The sequence below is a fragment of the Mustelus asterias genome, chromosome 2 (genome assembly GCF_964213995.1).
Source record: "Mustelus asterias chromosome 2, sMusAst1.hap1.1, whole genome shotgun sequence".
Classification (NCBI taxonomy): Eukaryota; Metazoa; Chordata; class Chondrichthyes; order Carcharhiniformes; family Triakidae; genus Mustelus; species Mustelus asterias.
The window spans coordinates 84,627,284-84,651,618 of NC_135802.1; the positions used below are offsets into that span (position 1 = coordinate 84,627,284).

The 24,335-nt window shown below is 43.8% G+C and overlaps 1 protein-coding gene across 1 annotated transcript in view; it reads right to left on the minus strand.

Moving 5' to 3' along the window:
• The window catches only part of thsd7aa (thrombospondin, type I, domain containing 7Aa), a 398,355-nt gene that overhangs the window by 48,283 nt on the left and 325,737 nt on the right, over window positions 1-24,335 (minus strand). The window contains exons 16-18 of the mRNA XM_078228043.1: window positions 12,774-12,927; window positions 12,179-12,320; window positions 6,862-6,977 (exon numbers count right to left, since the gene is read on the minus strand). Of these exons, the coding sequence (XP_078084169.1) occupies window positions 6,862-6,977; window positions 12,179-12,320; window positions 12,774-12,927 (412 nt within the window). The remainder of the gene's footprint in view (window positions 1-6,861; window positions 6,978-12,178; window positions 12,321-12,773; window positions 12,928-24,335) is intronic.

Consider the following 24,335-nt stretch of genomic DNA (forward strand, 5'->3'; position numbering starts at 1 on the left):
ACAATAAAGCAGAATTATGGTGATGCCTCAAGGCTTTCTGCTGGATTTTCACACTGTTGAAAGAATTTCAGAGGCATTTAAAAATGGTGGATGGGACCTGATTCTGGGATTCCAACTCCCATTCCTGGCATGCCAATGTTCAGTGGTGCAGGGTAAGGGTGCAGATGGTGGCCCTACATCCTGCATTCCCAACCCAGCTGGCTCTATTGTTATAGTAGGCATCTCCTAGCCCCCCCATAATTTTCAAGGAGTTATCCAGCTTCTTCTTGACTTGTGTTTCATGGCTCCTCAATGGAGTCATTAACCACAGTCTGAGTTTGAGAAACCTTTGAAAGCTAAGGGCAAAAAGCCTTATCCATGCCCACTCATGCTACCCCACTCACTCCTAATAATCCCTCCTACCCTCAATGCCAATTTATGGCACTTCCACGTCCATTCACCCAGAATACACTCTGAAAGAGACCAATGAACCCCAAAGTAACACTGGCCTGTGTGGCACTGCTTAAAAAAACTCCCATTCATAATTTTAAAATATCTACTGTTGTTACAACCCTATACGAGCATCAGTCAAACAGACTTTTAAAATACCAAGAACAGAACCTATAAAAACAAATTACTGTGGATGCTGGAATCTGAAACCAAAATCTCAGCAGGTCTGGCAGCATCTCTCAGGAGAGAAAAGAGCTGACGTCACGAAATGTCAGCTCTTTACTCTCCTTACAGATGCTGCCAGACCTGCTGAGATTTTCCAGCGTTTTCTCTTATGGCTATAAAGGCTTGACATCTCTTTAACTGGTGCAAATAAACAGTGAACATTTGACAAGAGATAACAGGAAAATAGCTCATTATATGATAAAGCTGTCAATCAGGTACAATTTGCCTTTTCCCCAGCTGTGTCAGAGTTTATCTTTTTAATGGAGTCTGGGCTCTTAGCCAATATATAGCTGTGGAGAAGGAAAAACTTTGCTTGGCTGACAGATTTATTACTTGATAATAAGGCATTTTTTTCCTATCATCGGCCATTTAGGACTGAGATGAGCAGTAATTTCTTCACTTAGGAGGTTGTGAATCTTTAGACTTATCGATCCAAGAAGACTCTGGATGCTCAGTCAATGAATATATTCAAGAATAAGCTTAACAGATTTTTGGGCACTAAAGAAATGAAAGGATACAGCTGTAGGGAGGGAAAGAGGAGTTGAGATACAAGACCACCCGTCATCTTACTGAATGGTGGAATGGTTTGAGGGACCTAACGACTCACTCCTGCTTCAACTTCCTATGTTCTTATCTTCCTGAGAAATGTTTAAGTATATACCCGAACATAAACATTGTCACAAAAGACGTGGAAATCAGAATAAACAAACAGGGACAAAGAAGCATATACATCAATTTTTTTCTTTAGACCTTTCCTTATCTTATCCATGTTATATAAAAAATTCAACTTTAAAGACATCAAACCATTATTATGCAAATGAACTACATGGCGCCAAGTTTCTGCTTTGGACGCTAGCTGTATTCTAGGAGAACATTGTACTTGTTTTGAGGAGCTAATTTTTTAATAAATTCTTTCGTGGGACATGAGCATCGCTGGCTGGCCAGCATTTATTGCACATCCCTAGTTGCACAAGGACAGTTGAGAGTCAACCACATTGACATGTAGGCCAGACCAGGTAAGGATGGCAGATTTCCTTCCCTAAAGGACATTAGTGAACCAGATGGGTTTTTTCCCACAATCGACAATGGTTTCACGGTCATCAGTAGATTCTTAATTCCAGATATTTTTTATTGAATACAAATTCCACCATTCCACAGTGGGATTCGAACCCAGGTCCCCAGAACATTAGTTGAGTGTCTGGATTAATAGTCTAGTGATAATAACACTAGGCCATTGCCTCCCCAATTTATTCCATTCAAACTCATTTGTATATCATTGAGCATAAAATCTTCCGTGAACCAGCACAATGGGACACCATTTTAGAACACAATTTAATAACAAGTTTTTGCAGGCCTCGGTAGGAAGAAAAATTACATAAAACATTTGAAATAATGAGCTTGGGACCTAGCTGCTGCAGCTAAAATATTCAGTTTCAATTTACACTAGTTCAAAGTGGTGTAAATATAGGAAACATGCGCTCACTGTTCTTTTGATTGGGGGTGGAGCTATGTTCATGAGCCAAGAGGCGTTCACAAAATAAAATCATAGAATCCCTACAGTGCAGAAGGAGGTCATTCGGCCCATCGAGCCTGCACCGACAACAATTCCACCCTATCCCCGTAACCCCACGTATTTACCCTGCTAATTCCCCTGACACTAAGGGTCAATTTAGCATGGCCAATCAACCTAACCCGCACATCTTTTGATTGTGGGAGGAAACCGGAGCACCCAGGCCCACGCAGACATGGGAGAACATGCTAACTCTACACAGAGAGTGACCCAAGATTGCAATCGAACCCGGGTCCCTGTTGCTGTGAGGCAGCAGTGCTAACCACTGTGCCACCTTACTGCAGGTATTTTGGGGCAGGGTAAAGGATGGAAGAATTTGTGAGCAGTATTTTGCACAACCAGTGTACATCATTGACACACAAAATTTGTCTGAAATCACTGCACAACACTGTTCCTACTTTGCAGTAATGCTAAAACGTGCCAGAAAATTTTAGGCACTATATTGCAAAGTGACAGGATGTGATTTCTTACTAAACATTCTTCAAATAGAGAGGAGTGTCTTAAAGAGGAGCAATAGAATGAGAGAATGAGAGGCAAATAACAATCTCATAAATAAATACACCTTTTAGTGGCTAGTTGAAGAGTGACATTGGTACAGCGCTGATGCACGGATTGAGTGAATGCCACAGGAATTTACAAATGGAAGATCAATGAAAATTGATAATAAACAAAACCAATTATTGCACTCAATTATTTTTAATAGAGCATGGGAATAAGACAATTAGACAAAACCCTTCATCAGCTTTCAGATGATGCATTTCTATTAAAATAAGCAGAAGCTGTGCTGGTACATGCTTCATTCTAATCAGGAAGCTGCATTGGCATAATGATACTTGTCCTTTCTCATGTGTCTATCAATTTATTTCTTTCACATCTATTTAGAAGAGGTTGGACAGGAAATTTGGTAACTCTGTCCATTCGATAAACCTAGATCAGTAATGTTAATAACTTTCAACTTTTGAAGATTGTGTCTCATTCCATAAAATCTTACCAATCATGCGATATCTCCAAAAGGCTGTTTTACATTATGAATATGAAAAAAAATCAAATTAGAAAAATGCCCAAACCCTCTGTACATTTAACTCCAGATTAAACTAAACAGCTATAATTGCACTTTTCTTTCTGCCACATGAATGTTCTCAGCATCCTTGAAGAATGAACTGGCATGAGTATTCCGCATTATGTTCAATAGCTTAACAAGATGAACATTTGTTAATCATGTCCGTGAACATGAATATTACATTTCTGTTTCTTTCCTGTTCAAATATCAAGAAAATTATATTCAGTCAATTGCATTGACAACTAGTCTCCTGCAGTCAACCCTTGCTGCCTATTTTATTTTTACATTAACTTGCATTCAAACAATCTTATTGAATATAGTTTCTACTTGTATTTGCCAAGGGACACAATGTTAGAGTTTATTTATAAGTGTCACAAGTATGCTTACATTAACATTGCAATGAAGTTACAATGCCCTAATCACCAGACTCCAGCACCTGTTCGGGTACACTGAGGGAGAATTTAGCATGGCCAGTGCACCGAACCAGCATGTCTTTTGGACTGTGGGAGGAAACCCATGCAGACACGGGGAGAATGTGTAGACTCTGCACAGACAGTGACCCAAGCCGAGAATTGAACCTGGGTCCCTGAGCTCCCTGTGAGGCAGCAGTGCTCACCATTGTGCCACCCCACATCTGTTTGCATCTCTGTAGAAAATAACAACTTTTGAAAAAAAAAAGAATTTCCCAGGCACTTGGAGGCGGCACAGTAGCACAGTGGTTAGCACTGCTGCTTCACAGCTCCAGAGACCTGGGTTCGACTCCCGGCTTGGGTCACTGTCTGTGTGGAGTTTGCACATTCTCCCCGTGTCTGTGTGGGTTTCCTCCGGGTGCTCCGGTTTCCTCCCACAGTCCAAAGATGTGCAGGTTAGATTGATTGACCATGCTAACATTGCCCCTTAGTGTCCTGAGATGCGTAGTTTAGAGAGATTAGCGGGTAAATATGTAGGGATATGGGGATAGGGCCTGGGTGGGATTGTGGTCGGTGCAGACTCGATGGGCCAAATGGCCTGTTTCTGCACTGTAGGGTTTCTATGATTCTATGAAAATAAACCAAAGGAAAAAAAATCACATTTTCAGATTCTACTGTAATGAACAAACTAAAATCAACCTAGATCAAACATTACTTTACAGGCAACAAAAGAAAATGTACTTTCGCATTAATTAATGAATGCAATTGAGAAATATTTTATAACTCCTTTCGTCATGCACTGCACTTCTGGTAGATGGGTAGCATTATAAGAATGATACCCAAGTCACTCTGAGCTTTCCAGCAGACTCACTTCCCCCTGCCAGGTCAAATCTTTCAAAGTCTTTTCAAAATTGTTCTCCTAAGCCTGGGTATTCCAGAGTCGACTAGCTAACAAAAAAAAACAATCTTTCCCTTCTCTTGACAACAGTAGCTGCATTCTTCCTCTCTCTCTGTCACCGTGCCTATCTCCAAAAAGCAGCTGTGTCAAAATGTGAAAACTGTCATTTGATTGTCACTAGGTTTCAGCTTCTTTCCCCATGACAACCAGATCACATGGGCCTAATTCCAGGAAAAGCATCAATATGACCACCATCCCCCCTTTTCCAGAATATTCTTTTTCACCCTTCATGAAAGGAGACATTTTAAAACATAGTAATCTTGCAAAGTCCAACATCTGGAACAACAGGGAATATAGGGAAAGGTTAGTGAAGGTATGCCTATAAACAAGAATGTATGGATTGACAATTGGAATGATATTTTTGCTACTTTTATGTTTTCTCTCTAGTTGTATTTGTAGAACTTCTTGGGGGAGTGACAGCACTATTACTCATCGGGCGAGATTTTATACCTTGCTCATCCTGAAGCGGTAAAATCCCACCCAAGGTCAACGGGCTTTCCCATCGTCTGCCCCTCGCACGCTCTAATTTCCATGGCAGGTGGGTGGTAAAATTCTGGTGATAGCGTTCGGTCTCTTTCGAAGAGTGACATTAATCCTTATTTTTATTGCTAAACAGGTAGGACGTATTGCAGTAGTGTGGAAAGCACTGAGCACATCCTAATAAATGATTCTCCATTGATTCACTTCAGAAGGATGAAAAGCTGAGCGAGGTTTTGAATGCAAGATTTCTCAGCTTTACGCCTAGTACTCAAGCAAATGAAACTTTTGACCTTCCACCCAAGTTGAGATTTGTATATGCTCATTAGAGAGGATAGGGATGCAGAGAGGTTACTGTCACTGCTGCACTTAATCAGGTGCTACAGCTTTTCCTTTATTTCCATGTTGTTAAACCCTTGGCCTATCATTCCATTTTTCCTTTCTTTTTCCTTTCTCTCTCCCTGATCACCCAGTTCCCTTTTCTCTCCTTTTGATAGATTATACAGCTCAGATCTGACACTTCATGTGGCCAATCTAATTTATGCACATGTCTTGTCACTCCAAGACACAGTAAGCTATGTCAGCACGGTAGCACAGTGGTTAAGCATTGCTGGCTCACAGCCCCAGCCACCCAAGTTTCATTCCGACCTTGGGTGACTGTCTGTGTGAAGTCTGCACATTCCCTCCATATCTGCGTGGGTTTCCTCCGGGTGCTCCGGTTTTCTCCCACAGTCCAAAGATGTGTAGGTTAGGTGGATTAGCTATGCTAAATGTAGAATATCAGTGATAGGTAGGGCTGGGTAAGATGCGATAGAACCAAAATGCAACATCATCAAATTGGAAAGATAACGCCCTGATATTTTCAGGGAGGCAGGGCAGGCGGGGAAGTGACATGAAGGTGCCAGGAATCCTGGGTGGATGGGAAACATGACTATCCTGCTGAACTTAACTTTCCTGGTCAATTGTTTGCCAGATTGGGATGCAGTAGAGAAAGAAGACCCGCACTAGGAGCTGCAACTGGCTACCAAAGGGGTGGAAGATATTGTGGGGATAGGGGGTCCTGGGGAAGAGATCACAGGTCGGCTTCGAGAGGATGAGGAGGGAGGAAGCACCAGATACAGTGCTCCAAAAAGCACATAACTGCTGTTTCCAGCAGTTGCTCCTTCCTCCAATCAGCTGCGGGGTTTCTTGAGCCCTGGAAAATCCAACCCCCACCTGTTAAATCTAAAACACTGTTAAAATCTGACACAAGCAACATTATAAACATGTTGAAAAAGCTGATCGGACTCTCAACAGCAGGTTACTCGCCTTCACCCTAACCTGTCCCAGTTAACTGTAAATGGACACTACCTTGGTGGATTGTGATCTGGTTTCAGATCTTTAGGAAGCTAACTTCACTTTCCCCCCCCCACATCTCTGCCCCTTTCGAAGGGTTAAAATCCCACCTGTCAATCTGATATTTTCTTAAACCAACATGTTGCTAACTTTATCTTTCTAGAACCAGTTCCAACAAGATATAACAATTGTCACATCTTTCTTTATCTGAATGTGAAAAAAAGCCACAACAAATTATAAAGTGTCGCGAGAGATTGATGGGAACTCATTTTAAGTAATATTTAATGGTCGGGAAACAACAGGGACAAAATATCTGTGCTAACTGAGCTGATGAAGCAGGATGCTGAAAGAAGCTGTTACTTTCTTCCAGGAGCAACACTTATAACATGTGACATACCTCTTCACAGAACCTGAGATCGACTGACTTCCCATCACTGCGAACACAGTCCAGCATTCTTGTTTTAATTCCGTTACCACAGACTGCTTTATCACTCAGCTGACAAGTACTCCAATCTATGAGATGGAAGATAATTAGTTGTCTCATAGCGTACTTAAGATAACATGCAAGAAAGCTAAAGGATCGGTCATTAAGTGGAGTCCAATTAAGCAGTAATCAAAAGGCAGAATACTGCAGGTGCAGGAAAGCTGAAATAATACAGAAAGTGCCAGAAATAATCAGCAGGCAGGGCAGCATCTGTGGAGAGAAAAAGTTAATGGTTCAGATCAATGACCTTTCATTAGAAATATAATTGGTTCTGAGCAAGGGCAACTTGGGACAATGATAAAAGGTCTGTGACAGGGTGAAAGATAGGACAGATTGAATGGCAGAGGTCTTCTAGAGTTGTAGTGCTCTGTGGGACTGGTGAAACAGTACCGCCCACATGATGATGTAAGAGAGAGTCACATGCCTAAGAGTAGAGTAGGAGAAAGCTCATAGTATAGATTGAGTAACACCTCTAGTCTTGTATATCCGTACGTAGTTATGTTCATCCAATAAAGCCCTTATTGTTCAAACATGTCCTTAGCTAGTCACAAACAACATAGTCTCTGAAGTGAGATCTTACAACAAAGGCAAAAGGGAATGGTGATGCGGTGAGAAATGAAACAAAGAAACAAAAGATCTGGCTGGAGAAGGTAGGCTTCTGTCTGAAAACAAATATAGGAGTAAAACTGAAACAAGCAAAGAAAAGGAAACAAAATAGCGGCAGGGATTCTGGTTTGAAATTATTGATGTTGAATCTGGAAGGTTGTAAAGTGCCTAACTGAAAGATAAAGCACTGTTCCTCAAGTTTATGTTGAGCATCACTGGAGCAGTACAGTGGTCCAAGGGCAAAGATGTCAATGTGAGAGCAAGGTGGAGAATTAAAATGTCAGGCCACCAGAAGCTCAGGGTCATGCTTGTGGACTGAATGGGGGTGTTCCACAAATAAGTCACCCAATCTGCATTTGGTCTCCCTAATGTAGAGGGAATCACATTATGAGCAGCAAATACAGTAGACCAGATTGAAAGAGATGCATGTAAATTGCTGCTTCTCCCGGAAGGTGTGATGGGGCATTGGAGGGTGAGGAGAGAGGAGGTAAAAGGGCAGGTGCTACATCTCTTGAGTTTGCATGGGAAGGGGATGGAGTTTTGGGGGTGACTGACGTGTGGGTCAGGGTATCAAGGACAGAATGGTCAAATCTGAATGCTGAAAGGGTTGGGGAATGAAAGTAGTTATAGCATCACGCTAATGGTGGCGAAAAATTATCAGTTGAATACGAAGCTTGGTGGTGCAGCAAGTGAGGAAAAGGGGATCTCATCGTGGTTCTGAGAAGGGAAGGAAGGGGGTCGGTGAGAGCAGAAGTGTGGGAAATATGGCAGATATGGTCAAGGGCTCTGTCAACCATAGTAGGGGCGAATCTGCAGTTGATGAAAAAAGGAAACATCTTGAAAGCGCTTATGTGGAAGGTTATGTCATCAGAACAGATGTGACAGAGGTGGGGGGACTGATAACATAGAATGGAGACTTTACAGAATGTGAGGAAGTGTAGTCAAGGTGGCTGAGTGTCTCAGTGGCTTATAACAAGTATTAGTTGATAGCTTATTGCCAGAAATGGAGGCAGAGAAATTAAGGAAGGGAAGGGATGAGTCAGAGGTGGACTCAGTGAAAATTAGAGAAATTGGAGGCAAACTTGATGAAGTTTCAGTGCCGTGCCCTACTCTAAGGACACAGAGAATAGGACATGGCACCGATACCGTTGAGGGAGGTGGCTTCAGTAGATCTGGAACAAGAAATGTTCCACATATCCTACAAAAAGGCAAGCATAGCTATGACTCCTGTAGATACCCATGGTAACACCTTACATGAGATACGTAAAAGGAGAAATTGTTCAATGAGAGAACAAGTTCAGCTAGGTGGAGAACTGGTTGGGCCGCCATTTCAGGAAAAAATGCAGAGTCCGCAGACCATCCTGGTATGGGATGGCAGTGTAAATAGGCTGGTCATCCATAGTAAGAGGAGATGATTAAGGCTAGGAAATTTGAAAATTTTAAAGTGACGGAAGGCATCAGAAAAGTCAAGAATGTCGGTAGGAAGAAGGAAAGAAAAAATAGAGTCAACGTAGAAAACAATTAGTTGGGGCAGCAGCAGACTGAAATGATAGGTTAAGTAGAACAGTTTTTGGGAAAGAGACAGAAGTGCGCTGGATAGAGTTGGGAACTACAAGGGGGAAGCTGTGGCAGGAAGATCGCTGGAGGAGATGAGGTTAGGAACTATTTTGGAAACAATGTCTTGATGTTCAGTGGTGAAGACATGGTCCACAGGGAGGTAGAAAGAAATGTTGGAGAGTTGGCATTCAGGTCAATTTTCCAGACAGCAGCACCAGTCAGCAGATTTGAGAACAATGTCAGGGTTAGGCCTGAGAGAAGAGTGCAGCAAGTTCAGAGAGTAAGAGGTTAGAGTGAATGAAGGGAGCTGATAGATTGAGACAGCCAATGTCACCCTGGCAGTTCTCAATGAATGGATAAGAACATAAGAAATAGGAGCAGGAGTAGGCCATCTAGCCCCTCGAGCCTGCCCCGCCATTCAATAAGATCATGGCTGATCTGACGTGGATCAGTACCACTTACCCGCCTGATCCCCATAACTCTTAATTCCCTTACCGATCAGGAATCCATCCATCCGCGCTTTAAACATATTCAGCGAGGTAGCCTCCACCACCTCAGTGGGCAGAGAATTCCAGAGATTCACCACCCTCTGGGAGAAGAAGATCCTCCTCAACTCTGTCTTAAACCGACCCCCCTTTATTTTGAGGCTGTGTCCTCTAGTTTTAACTTCCTTACTAAGTGGAAAGAATCTCTCCGCCTCCACCCTATCCAGCCCCCGCATTATCTTATAAGTCTCCATAAGATCCCCCCTCATCCTTCTAAACTCCAACGAGTACAAACCCAATCTCCTCAGCCTCTCCTCATAATCCAAACCCCTCATCTCCGGTATCAACCTGGTGAACCTTCTCTGCACTCCCTCCAATGCCAATATATCCTTCCTCATATAAGGGGACCAATACTGCACACAGTATTCCAGCTGCGGCCTCACCAATGCCCTGTACAGGTGCATCAAGACATCCCTGCTTTTATATTCTATCCCCCTCGCAATATAGGCCAACATCCCATTTGCCTTCTTGATCACCTGTTGTACCTGCAGACTGGGCTTTTGCGTCTCATGCACAAGGACCCCCAGGTCCCTTTGCACGGTAGCATGTTTTAATTTGTTTCCATTGAGATAGTAATCCCATTTGTTATTATTTCCTCCAAAGTGTATAACCTCGCATTTCTCAATGTTATACTCCATTTGCCATATCCTCGCCCACCCACTCAGCCTGTCCAAATCTCTCTGCAGATCTTCTCCGTCCTCCACACGATTCACTTTTCCACTTATCTTTGTGTCGTCTGCAAACTTCGTTACCCTACACTCCGTCCCCTCCTCCAGATCATCTATATAAATGGTAAACAGTTGCGGCCCGAGTACCGATCCCTGCGGCACGCCACTAGTTACCTTCCTCCAACCGGAAAAACACCCATTTATTCCGACTCTTTGCTTCCTGTCGGATAGCCAGTCCCCAATCCACTTTAACACACTACCCCCAACTCCGTGTGCCCTAATCTTCTTCAGCAGCCTTTTATGGGGCACCTTATCAAACGCCTTTTGGAAATCCAAAAACACCGCATCCACCGGTTCTCCTCCATCAACCGCCCTAGTCACATCTTCATAAAAATCCAACATGTTCGTCAAGCACGACTTTCCCCTCATGAATCCATGCTGCGTCTGATTGATCGAACCATTTCTATCCAGATGCCCTGCTATCTCCTCTTTAATAATGGATTCCAGCATTTTCCCTACTACAGACGTTAAGCTGACCGGCCTATAGTTACCCGCCTTTTGTCTCCTTCCTTGTTTAAACAGCGGCGTAACATTAGCCGTTTTCCAATCAACCGGCCAGAGCAAGGGGTCTAGGTGGAGATAGAATATTGGATATAGGTGAAAGGGTTCATTGAACACGGGCACAGGGTGTGGAGCCTCCTGGCCAAAGAAGTGGGCGCAGAGGCGAAGGCAACTGAAGAGCTCAATGTTATACCAAGATCGAAATTCAGTAAAGTGGAGGCATAAGGTGATAAAACTGAATTCTTTGTTAAGGACAGATCATTCAGCATCAGTGAGGGGGAAAGTCAGAGATATCATAAATAACCAGCAAGGGGTGAGGTTAGAAGAAGTGATAGAGTTAGAGGGAAGTGAAGGAGAAGAAAGATCTGCAGGGGCGTTGGTACCCATACGTTGTTGGAGCTTGCGATTCTTAACACCTGAAAGGAAGTGAAAATGTTTTTGTGAAGTGTTGGATGAGTCGAAGGATGAAATTAAACTGAGGAGAAGGACAGCTTTAGGATAGAGTGAGTCAGTGCTGCTGAAGAGAGAGGTCAAGATAGTGCCATGTACTGCTACATGTATAAAATTTGGATTTCTGGACACAGCGGGAACAGCAGTCTGAGGAATGTTGAATGTCGAGGAGGTACTTGTATTCATGGTGGATCCGAAACATAAAGGGTGAAATTTCAATTGGAATCCACATGGAATGTGTTTAAGCCTGAATTAGTTACTGAGGATGGAAAGAATTTAAGAATTGCAGACCATCAATTTCTGACTATGAGCAGGCTTCGCAATCAATCCACACGCACAGATCAGCTTTGTGGAAATTCATTTTGGCCCGTTTGTGTTTCTGAAACAGATAGTACACCAGGGATGCCGAAGGCTCACCCAAAACTGGACTTCAAGCCTCATCAATGTATTGCTAAATGGGTGTTGAGAGGCATTTCATCAGTTCTAGGGGAAATAAGATGGTTTGGCTGCTTCCCCGGCAGCATCGCTCAGGTAGGTCCTGGAATAAGGGAAGCCTGAAAGTTGGAACAGTTGGGTACTTCAGTTTCCCACATTCCTTTGCCACTTTGGTCCGACTACTCTGACATTTTTATGCTGTTCCAGAGAACACGTAAAAGGTAATCAAAGTGATCATGAAAGAGATTGAGGAAACCCATTTTAAACCATGGAAACTTTAACAATTCAGATGTACTATTTGTGGGAAATGTCCCATCTAACTCATGATTAAAATTTTTCACCCATAAAGGTTAAATAGAGAATATTGAAATTCTTTTAAAATACCATTAAGAAGGAAGCTACAGTTACCTGTAACATTGTACACAAAGTGAAAACAGTTCTTGTTCAGATTGCAGGTCTCCGTCTCTGCCTCAGGTGGACAGGGTTTCCCTTCTCCTGGTTGCCTTAATGGAACTGCTGACCGCTCTCGAACAGTACTACTGTTACAAGGCTGAAATAAAACATCAATGCACTTTCACATGACTCATGGCAAGATCCATTCATTCAGGCAGTTTGTCCATTTCTACACTGCACAAGTAAATATAAATACAAATCAGGAGAGATGTAAATGTGTAGCTGATTTGTAATCAGACATTTTACATTATCACACCAAGTCAAAATCTACCCTGAGGTCTCTGCTAATGAAGGTACTTTGCAACAAATTGTTTCTGCCTTGTTAATTAGAGGGGGAATTTAAAGGATTTTGTCAATACCAATACACATGACTTGTTTTATCACTGAAATTAATTGTACTGCATTGTTTTCACAAATTAATATAGCTCCAGGCAAATGTGGTATCAAAGTACTTTAATACACTGCAAGCAAATTACCACAAAAGCCAAGTTTATTCGTGATTAAAGGAGTCCGTAAGTACAAGATTTAGTGCAACCAGTTGTCATCTTACCAGAGGACACTTGCTCCATGATGTCCATTCAGACATAACACAATCATCAGGACATGGTAGCTTGCATTGCCTGGAACCCAATGGCATTTCTTCTGGATCACAGAGGTAATCTTCAACAGGCTCAATAGGACCATCTATTGTATTCTGCATGCACCTAATGTCAGAAAAAAGTGATTTAGTTTCACAACACATACACTTGAACCAAATAAGGGAGGATGTTAACTTGACAACACACTGGGTGGAATTGGGATGGTGGGTGGTTGGGTAACACATAAGAAACCCAAAAGTAACTGTAGTGTGTCTGTCAGTAGCTCTTTAAACCAGTCACTACATTAGCACCTGACTCCTGGGTTTCCTGATCAATTAGGGTGAGCAATTATGAAGTCAATCTGCACGAGCTGATCTCAGCTCCAGTATTTATAGAGACTTTGCAGAGATGACAGTTGATGGATGGGCAAACAAAAGGAGGAAATGTCAGAATGTTCCTCCTGTGCTTCACTCTGGTATTGCTGCCCTCCTCGAGAGCTGCCAGAGCCCACAGGGAGATATGATTTCCTGCTGGTAGAAGGAAGAAGCCTGTCAGTGAAAGCAAGAAGGCGTGGCTGGAACGTGCTGAGGTTGAGGTGAGGAGCAGGTGCCACGCTCCTCAATTCAATACTGAATATAGCTTAATGACCTAAGCAGGACAGGAAAGCGGAGCTCCTAGATCCTGATGTGTGTCCATCACATCAACACTTCACTCTGCCTTCTCAGGCCTAATCCATCACATCATTACACCAACCTACAGGTTCACCTATCTCTCTCTGTCTATGCAGTTTCTTACATTCCCATCTGCCCATTCATTACTGGCACTCACCCAGTCCTAATATAACGCCAGAACTCTACCTCAGTCACCCTCCATCCAACACATTCCAGTTCTCGTACTCATAGGTTTCTTATTTCTCTCTTTATAGGAGAAGAGAGCAAAGAACACCAGGGAGAGGCAGAGAACTGGAGGTGGTTCACTATCAATCTCACTATTAACATCTGTGGAGCAGGTTCATTGGAGATCAATGAAGTCTTGGTATGCCTCGCTGTCAACAATAGGGAGATGGAGCCCTTGGCAATCAATGGCTTGCACAGTTGGAATACCACGTTCAATAGGAATGATGAAACCTTGGCCTAAGGCATTCATTGTCCTACTGATCTACAGAAAAGTGCTGTCTGGTCCACTATTTGCTGGAGACAGAGGGTGGGCAATGAGAGGGATGATGATGAAAGGGTACATGGAAGTGAAAATGCAACTCAAAGTGATTCAACTTCTCACCCGCTGTCCCCTATCTCCCCCGCCTCAGTCAGTACCCACATACTACCTCGTATCCTGACGGTTGAATCTGCACCTGCACAGGTACAAGTTGTGGAGTCACTGGCTATCAGGAGCTTCAAACCCAGAGGACATTGGTCAAGAGCATCTCAGGTGTCAGAGTTTGGAGCAACCTGTCACTACCTCTACTGAAGAAACAGGAGTTGTAATACATACAGGTGCTAGGAAGAGAAATATTTGTGGTTGCACAAAGGTATGCACATGGATGTGCAACACCACATTAGATTGTTAAATTTCTGCTTCATTTTTGAGCCATATAAATATTATTTGTTTCAATCATTTTCCATTTTTGATTGCTCTCTGGCAAGTGGCCTTTTCACTTGTGATTACTAAGAAGATGAGACTTAACTGCAAGCGGTGGGGGTGAGGTTTGCCTTCCTTCAAGTGAGTTTTGGAACCTAACTGAAGCTTGCCATTTAAAGGGCATCCTGTGCAGCAATGCAGACTACAGCTGATGCATTAACTGCATCACATTCCTCTTCCTTGTGGTTACTGAACACTCCCAACTGATTTACAGGTGTATTCAATGCAACAAGCATGCACCTGTGAAGGTGCTACACACCTGAATGCCCACTCATTCTGGCTGACATCACTGATGGTACAGTGTGCATAATTGCCAACCATGGTATCAGGCACCTGTGTAATGCATTTGTGGATGATTGACTGCGGGATTCTGCAGAGACCTGGAAGGAGCCTTGGCAGTCACAGGTAAAGTATGACTACTATGTCCAAATTGGCACCGTATCTTGTTCCCTGAGGCTGCAAATGTCTGCTAATTACCCGATATGAGACCCTGGGCCTCTGAAACACTAATGTTCAGACATGGAGAGAAAGTGGATCCTCTGTTGGCACAATCTATGTTGTCTCCTATGAGCTGCTCTGCTCAGCCCCTCTCTCCTGTGCAGCAGCAAGTCTGTGAAGGGAAGGCTGCTACATCTCCTGATCATTTTGGTGCTCATCTGAGTTCCAAAGACAAACAGCATATGTGGCACCCATTGTGATCTGATAAACCAGAGCTCCAATGGAGATCAGACACACAAACCTCCGAAGTAATGAAAGTCATCTTTCAGAGAAAGTATTGTACTTTCACACAATTAGGCAAGAAAGCAGCTCTGATTTAGCACATATGGGATTTTTTGCCTGTCATTTCTTTAGCTCTCTTAATTGCTGCTGTGTTCTTGACTTGCTTTCACTGGCAGCCTCCAGGAAGCCCACGTGCAGTCACATTAAGATTTGCTAAGATTGTTCTTAATGAGCTATTAACATTTTGAAATTAACAACCCACCTGTCCTAAGGGAGTTATTCGCACACAACCTGACACACTGCAGATAAATGCAGAAGCTGATAAGATGGAACTAGCTTTTCAACATGCTGTCAATTTAAACCCCAACTGCTTCTAAACTGCTTTCCCCCATTGTATCAAGACCACCATGCGGCCTGTTTATTTTATCTGAAATCCTAATTTGCTCATATAGTTTTTTGTCATCAGCAAACTTAAGAATCATTTCCCTTGTGCTTTCATCCAAGGGTGGCAAAAGAGGTGGGGGAGTAGCAGTATTAGTTAGAGAGCATATTACAGCGGTGCAGAGGGAGGACAATTCAGAGGGGTCGTGTAACGAGTCACTGTGGGTGGAGCTCAAAAACAGGAAGGGCGCAGTCACTATGTTGGGGGTATACTACAGGCCCCCCAACAGCCCAAGGGAAGTGGAAGAACGGATATGTCAGGAGATAATGGATAGGTGCAGAAAAAATAGGGTTGTTGTAGTGGGAGACTTCAATTTCCCTGGTATCGACTGGAAATCACGGAGGGCTGGGAGTATGAATGGGGAGGAATTTGTAAAATGCGTACTGGAGGGTTCTTTGGAACAATATGTGGATAGCCCGACTAGAGAGGGGGCTATACTGGAACTGGTACTGGGAAATGAGCCCGGTCAGGTCTTCAAAGTTTCGGTAGGGGAACATGTGGCAAATAGTGTCCACAATTTTGTTAGCTTTAGGATAGTGATGGAAAAGGATGAGTGGTGTCCCAAGGGTAAGGTGTTGGATTGGGGGAAGGCTAACTTTAGTGGGATTAGGCAGAAATTGGCAGCTGTTGATTGGGAGAGGCTGTTTGAGGGTAAATCCACATCTGGCATGTGGGAGTCTTTTAAGGAACAGTTGTTAGAGCTGCAGGATAGGCATGTGCCTGTAAAAAAGGATAGGAAGGGGAGGATTCGAGAACTATTGAAAACCAGGGAAATTGAGGGATTGGTCAAAAAGAAAAGGGAGGCGCACGTGAGGTCCAGGCAGCTAAAAACGGAGGGAGCTCTGGAGGAATACAAAGAAAGTAGGAAAGAACTCAAATGAGGAATTAGAAGAGCAAAAAGAGGTCACGAAATGTCCTTGGCAGACAGGATTAAGGAGAATCCCAAGGCATTTTATTCATACATTAGGAACAAAAGGATTGTCAGGGAAAAAATTGGATCTCTCAGGGACAAAAGTGGGGAATTATGCTTAGAGCCCAAAGAAGTAGGGGAGATCCTAAATGAATACTTTGCATCGGTATTCACAAAGGAGAGGGATGTGTTGACTGGGAGTGTCTCGGAGGGAAGTGTTGACCCGTTAGAGAAAATCTCCATTACAAGGGAGGAAGTGTTAGGTTTTTTAGGGAATATAAAGACTGACAAATCCCCAGGGTCTGATGGAATCTATCCAAGGCTGCTCAGGGAGACGAGAGATGAAATCGCTGGGCCTCTGACGTAAATCTTTGTCTCGTCACTGGACACAGGTGAGGTCCCAGAGGATTGGAGGATAGCTAATGTGGTCCCGTTATTTAAGAAGGGTAGGAAGGATAACCCGGGAAATTATAGGTCGGTGAGCTTGACGTCCGTGGTAGAGAAGTTGTTGGAGAGGATTCTTAGGGATAGGATTTATGCGCATTTAGAAAGGAATAAACTCATTAACGATAGTCAGCATGGTTTTGTGAGAGGGAGGTGATGCCTCACTAACCTGGTGGAGGTTTTTGAAGAAGTGACTAGAATGGTTGACGAGGGAAGGGCCGTGGATGTCGTCTATATGGACTTTAGTAAAGCGTTTGACAAAGTCCCTCATAGTAGGTTGGTGCAAAAGGTTGGATCTCATGGGACAAAGGGGGAGGTGGCTAGATGGGTGGAGAACTGGCTTGGTCACATTGGATCTTCAGGTAAGCGTTCTCCAAGGCGGCCTTCACGACACACGACAGCGCAGAGTCGCTGAGCAGAAACTGATAGCCAAGTTCCACACACATGAGGACGGCCTAAACCGGGATGTTGGATTTATGTCACATTATCAGTAACCCCCACAGCTTGCCCACTGGAGTTGCAGAATCTCACTAGCTGTTCTGTCTGGAGACAATACACATCTCTTTAACCTGTGTTTAATGCTCCCTCCACCCACGTTGTCTGTACCTTTAAGACCTGGCTGGCTGTAGGGATTCGCATTCTAATTAGTATTCTGTAACTTGATTTCTGTGTCTCTGTGCCCTGTTTGAGAGCACATTTCCACTCCATCTGACGAAGGAGCAGCGCTCCGAAAGCTTATGGGATTTGCTACCAAATAAACCTGTTGGACTTTAACCTGGTGTTGCGAGACTTCTTACTACGTTGGTCACAGAAGACAGAGGGTGGTAGTGGAAGGGTCTTTTTCCGGCTGGATGCCTGTGACTAGTGGTGTTCCGCAGGGCTCTGTATTGGGACCTCTGCTGTTTGTGATTTATATAAACAATCTGGAAGATGGTGTAACTGGGGTGATCAGTAAGTTTGCGGACGACACGAAAATGGCTGGACTTGCAGATAGTGAGGAACATTGTCAGAGGCTACAGAAGGATATAGATAGGCTGGAAATTTGGGCAAAGAAATGGCAGATGGAGTTCAATCCAGATGAATACGAAGTGATGCATTTTAGTAGAACTAAAGTAGGGGGGAGCTATACGATAAATGGCAGAACCATAAAGGGTGTAGATACGCAGAGGAACCTGTGTGTGCAAGTCCACAGGTCCTTGAAGGTGACGTCACAGGTGGAGAAGGTAGTGAATAAGGCATATGGCATGCTTGCCTTTATAGGAGGGGGCATAGAGTATAAAAGTTGGGGTCTGATGTTGCAGTTGTATAGAACGTTGGTTCGGCTGCATTTGGAATACTGCACCCAGTTCTGGTCACCACACTACCAGAAGGACTTGGAGGCTTTAGAAAGAGTGCAGAGGAGGTTTACCAGGATGTTGCCTGGTATGGAAGGGCTTAGTTACGAGGACAGATTGGGTGAACTGGGGTTGTTCTCACTGGAAAGACGGAGGATGAGGGGTGACCTAATAGAGGTGTATAAAATTATGAAAGGCATAGATAGGGTGAACGGTGGGAAGCTTTTTCCCAGGTCAGTGGTGACGTTCACGAGGGGTCCTAGGTTCAAGGTGAGGGGGGGGAGGTTTAACACGGATATCAGAAGTACGTATTTTACACAGAGGGTGGTGGAGGCCTGGAATGCGCTGCCAGGCAAGGTGGTGGAGGCGGACACACTGGGAATGTTTAAGACTTATCTAGATAGCCACATGAACGGAGTGGGAATGGAGGGATACAAAAGAATGGTCTAGTTTGGACCAGGGAGCGGCGCGGGCTTGGAGGGCCAAAGGGCCTGTTCCTGTGCTGTATTGTTCTTTGTGGCATGGTGGCACAGTGGTTAGCACTGCTGCCTCACAGCGCCAGGATCCCTGGTTCAATTCTGGCTTTGGGTCACTGTCTATGTGGAGTTTGCATATTCTCCCCGTGTCGGCATGGATTTCCTCCAGGTGGTCCGGTTTCCTCCCACAGTCCAAAGTGCAGGTTAGGTTGATTGGCCATGCTAAATTGACCCTAGTGTCAGGGGATTAGCAAGGTGAATGCTTGGGGTTGCGGGAATAGGGTCTGGGTGGGATTGTGGTCGGTACAGACTCGATGGGCCAAAAAGCTTCCTTCTATACTGTAAGGATTCCATGATTCTAATTGAGAAACTATTTCACCAATGTATGGAACTGTTTTTTAGATATTGTAGTTGCAGGAATCAATAAATAAGCAATAAAAATAAAGAGAGCGATGGGCAATGAAGGTCTCCATCCCATTAACACCCCTGGAACATCAGAAGCAGAGCAGAAAGATGCAGCTAAATTCTGGACAATGCTGGAAGATCAGTTAAGAGTCAATGTCAGCTTTAGAATCCATCGACTCAAACTAATGCCTTTAGACAACAGCCCAAAGAAACAATTAACCAGTCACCGGTAGATGGTGAGTCAAAGGCAAAAATTGTGATTTCTCAAAACTCGATGAGAATCACTGAGCTGTTAACCACATTGACTCCAATAGAGGCATTTCAATAGAATCTGCTAAGTAAGAGACATCAACAGTCTACTCAAAGATGGCAGGAAATACAACATTGTAGCTGTGAACAGACAATACATCAAAGCACTTGAAACAGCTACACCCGTAGGTCAGGGAGGGGGAGAGTTACCTGGACGCTGTGTTTCAGGAGGCAGTCACACCCCTTAGACTAACTAGCTTGAATTCAGCCAGTGGTCAGGGACAAGAGGGTGTGGCTGCGAGCAAGGCAGGTAGCGGGATCCAGGAGGTGGAGTTCCAGGAGCCTCAGTCCCTGAACTTGTCCAACAGGTTCGAGATTCTTGCTCCCTGTGTGGATGGGAACGGGGACTGCAGGGAGGATGAGCAAACTGACCACAGCACCGTGGTACAGGGAGCTGTTCAAGTGGGGGGAGAAAAAAGAAATGTAGTCGTAATTGGGGATAGTATAGTTAGGGGCATTGACACTGTTCTCTGTGACCAGGATCGAGAATCCCGAAGGCTGTGTTGCCTGCCTGGTGCTCGGGTTCAGGATATCTCATCTGGGCTGCAGAGGAACTTGGAGTGGGAGGGTAAAAATCCAGTCGTCGTGGTCCACGTAGGTACCAATGACATAGGTAGAACAGGAACAGAGGTTCTGCTAAGGGAATATGAAAAGCTAGGATCTAGTGGCCATTACAGAAACGTGGTTGCAGGGTGACCAGGACTGGGAACTAAATATCCAGGGGTATCAAGACAAATAGGAAGGATAGACAGGAAGGAAAAGGAGGTGGGGTAGCTCTGTTAATTAAGGATAACATCAGGGTGGTAGTGAGAGACGGTATAGGCTCTAAGGAGCAAAATGTGGAATCAATGTGGGTGGAGATAAGGAATAGTAAGGGGAAAAAGTCACTGGTGGGCGTAGTCTATAGGTCCCCAAATAATAACTTCAAGGTGGGGCGGGCTATAAACAAACAAATAACAGATGCATGCAAAAATGGAACAGCAATAATAATGGGGGATTTTAACCTCCATATTGATTGGTCAACTCAAGTCGGACGCGGTGGACTTGAGGACGAGTTCTTAGAATACTGTCGCGATAGTTTCCTCGAACAGTATGTTACAGAACCTACGAGGGAGCAAGCTATCTTGGATCTGGTCCTGTGTAATGAGACAGGTAAAATTAATGATCTCCTTGTGAGGGATCCTCTTGGAATGAGTGATCACAATATGGTTGAATTTCTAATACAGATGGAGGGTGAGAAAGTAGGGTCCCAAACCAGTGTCCTCTGCTTGAACAAGGGGGATTACAATAGGATGAGGGTGGAGTTGGCTAATGTAGACTGGGAACACAGACTAATTGGTGGGACAGTTGAGGAACAGTGGAGGATTTTTAAGGAGATTTTCCTCAGTACTCAGCAAAAATATATTCCAGTGAAAAAGAAGGAATGTAAGAAAAGGGATAACCAAGATAACTAAGGATATAAAGGAGAGTATCAAATTAAAAACCAATGCATATAGAGTGGCCAAAATTAGTGGGGAACTAGAAGATTGGGAAGGCTTTAAAAACAACAAAGAACTACTAAGAAAGCAATAAAGAAAGGAAAGATAGATTATGAAAGTAAACTAGCACAAAATATAAAAACTGATAGTAAAAGTTTTTACAAATATATAAAATGGAAAAGAGTGGCTAAAGTAAATGTTGGTCCCTTAGAAGATGAGAAGGGGGATTTAATAATCGGAAACGAGGAAATGGCCGAGGCCTTAAACAAGTTTTTTCTGTCGGTCTTCACAGTGGAGGACACAAATAGCTTACCAATAATTGATGGTCATGGGACTGTAGGGGGTGAGGACTTTAAAACGATCACTATTACTAAAGAGGTAGTGCTGGGTAGGCTAATGGGACTAAAGGTAGACAAGTCCCCTGGTCTGGATGGAATGCATCTCAGGGTACTAAAAGAAACGGCCGAAGTAATAGCAAATGCATTAGTTGTAATTTATCAAAATTCACTGGACTCTGGGGAGGTGCTAGCTGATTGGAAAACAGCTAATGTAACGCCACTGTTTAAAAAAGGAGGTAGACAAAAGGCAGGTAACTACAGGCCGGTTAGCTTAACATCTGTAGTTGGGAAAATGCTGGAATCTATCATTAAGGAAGAAATAGCAGGACACCTGGAAAAGAATGGTTTAATCAAGCAGACGCAGCATGGATTCATGAAGGGAAAGTCATGTTTGGCTAATTTACTGGAATTTTTTGAGGATACAACGAGTGCAGTTGACAGAGGGGAACCGGTGGATGTGGTGTATTTAGATTTCCAGAAGGCATTCGATAAGGTGCCTCACAAAAGGTTGCTGCATAAGATAAAGGTACACGGAGTTGGGGGTAAAGTGTTAGCGTGGATTGGCTACCTAACAGAAAGCAGAGAGTCGGAATAAATGGGTGCTTTTCCGGTTGGCAATCAGTGACTAGTGGCGTGCTGCAGGGATCGGTGCTGGGGCCTCATCTATTTACCATATACATAGACGATCTGGAGGAGGGGACCGAGTGTAGGGTAACAAAGTTTGCGGATGACACAAAGATGAGTGGGAAAGCAAATTGCGTGGAGGACACAGAGAGTCTGCAGAGAGATTTGGATAGGCTAAATGAGTGGGCAAGGATCTGGTAGATGGAGTATAACGTTGGTAAGTGTGAGATTATCCACTTTGGAAGGAATAATAGTAAAATGGACTATTATTTAAACGGTGAAAAATTACAACATGCTACTGTGCAGAGGGACCTGGGAGTCCTTGTGCATGAATCACAAAAACTCAGTTTGCAAGTGCAGCAGGTAATCAAGAAGGCAAATGGAATGTTGGCCTTTATCGCGAGAGGGATGGAGTATAAAAGCAGGGAGGTCATGCTGCAACTGTACAGGGTACTGGTGAGGCCGCACCTAGAGTACTGTGTACAATTTTGGTCCCCTTATTTAAGAAAAGATATATTAGCTTTGGAGGGGGTACAGAGAAGGTTCACCAGGTTGATTCCGGAGATGAGGGGGTTAGCTTATGAGGAGAGATTGAGTAGACTGGGCCTGTACTCAGGGCGGCACGATAGCACAGTGGTTAGCACTGCTGCTTCACAGCTCCAGGGATCTGGGTTCGATTCCCGGTTTGGGTCACTGTCTGTGTGGAGTTTGCACATTCTCCTCGTGTCTGCGTGGGTTCCTCTGGGTGCTCCGGTTTCCTCCCACAGTCCAAAGATGTGCGGGTTAGGTTGATTGGCCATGCTAAAATTGCCCCTTAGTGTCCTGAGATGCGTAGGTTAGAGGGATTAGTGGGTAAAATGTGTAGGGATATGGGAGTAGGGCCTGGGTGGGATTGTGGTCGGTGCAGACTCGATGGGCCGAATGGCCTCTTTCTGTACTGTAGGGGTTTCTACGATTTCATTGGAGTTTAGAAGATTGAGGGGAGATCTTATAGAGACATATAAGATCATGAAGGGGCTAGACAGGGTAGAAGCAGCGAGGTTATTTCCACTTACAATGGAAACAAGAACTAGGGGGCATAGCTTCAAAATACAGGGGAGTCAATTTAGAACAGAGTTGAGGAGGAACTTCTTCTCCCAGAGGGTAGTGAATCTTTGGAATTCTCTGCCAAATGAAGCAGTAGAGGCTACCTCGTTAAATGTGTTTAAGTCACAGATAGATAGATTTTTAACCATTAAGGGAATTAAGGGTTATGGGGAGCGGGCGGGTAAGTGGAACTGAACCCACTATCAGATCAGCCATGATCTTATTGAATGGCGGAGCAGGCTTGAGGGGCTAGATGGCCTACTCCTGCTCCTATTTCTTATGTTCTTATAAAACATGTGGTCTAAAAGGACACTGGGCAAGAGTGTGTAGAAAGGCTTGGAAAGAAGTGGTCACCCACTCAGGTGAACTATTCAAATATTGAAAGAGAAACATTGGCAAACACTGTGTTCAGTGTCATATGTACCTGTTTGGCAAGCACTTTGTTATTGATACAGATCACAAGTCACTAGAATTGATTTGACAGAAGCCATTCACCAACACACCGTCTCGACTCCAAAGATTGCTATTAAAATGCAGTGTACGATTGCAAGGTTTGGTGCAAACTTGGAAACATCATGGTTATTGAGCAGGTTACCCAATCCCAAGAATATAGAAGATACACCATTGGATGATCAAGTAGACAAAATTGTTGTGGAACTAGAAGATATTGACAACATTCACCTAATACAATTTGGACAGAAAGAAAAAATTTGAAGAGCTCTAAAGGGAAACTTCCAGTAATCTTAAGGTTTAATGAGAGCTCATCATAAGTGGATGGCCAGGTTCCTAGAGACCTCAGAATCTTTCAGCCGCACCATGATGAATTCGGCATTTCAAGCAGTCATTTTCAAGAGCAGACAGGTATTGATACCAAAATGCTTTGTCAAGATGCACTTACCTAGTTATAATCAAGGTCACACAGGCATTGAAAGAACAAGATGACTTGTACGTGAGACAGATTATTGGCGAGGGATCAATAAATACATAGAACAGTGAGGAGGTGTGAAGCATGTCAGGAGTAATTGGTCGAATCAACACATGGAACATTGCATGAAGTGAATGGCTCTATCACAATCAATGGTCAAGAATTGCAACTGACTTATTCGCTGTTTGAGGTGATGACTTCTTACTCATTATCAATTACTTCTCCAAATTTCCTATCATTCACCAACTAAGAGATGCATCAAGCACATCAGTAGCAAACACAATGAGTGCAATTTTCAGTCTTTCTGGGTCCCTGGAGGAGACAGGTCAGATAATAATCCACTGTCGACCAATAAGCCATTCCAAGACGTGCAGGAAGTGGGCTGTAAATTGAGTTACATTGTCC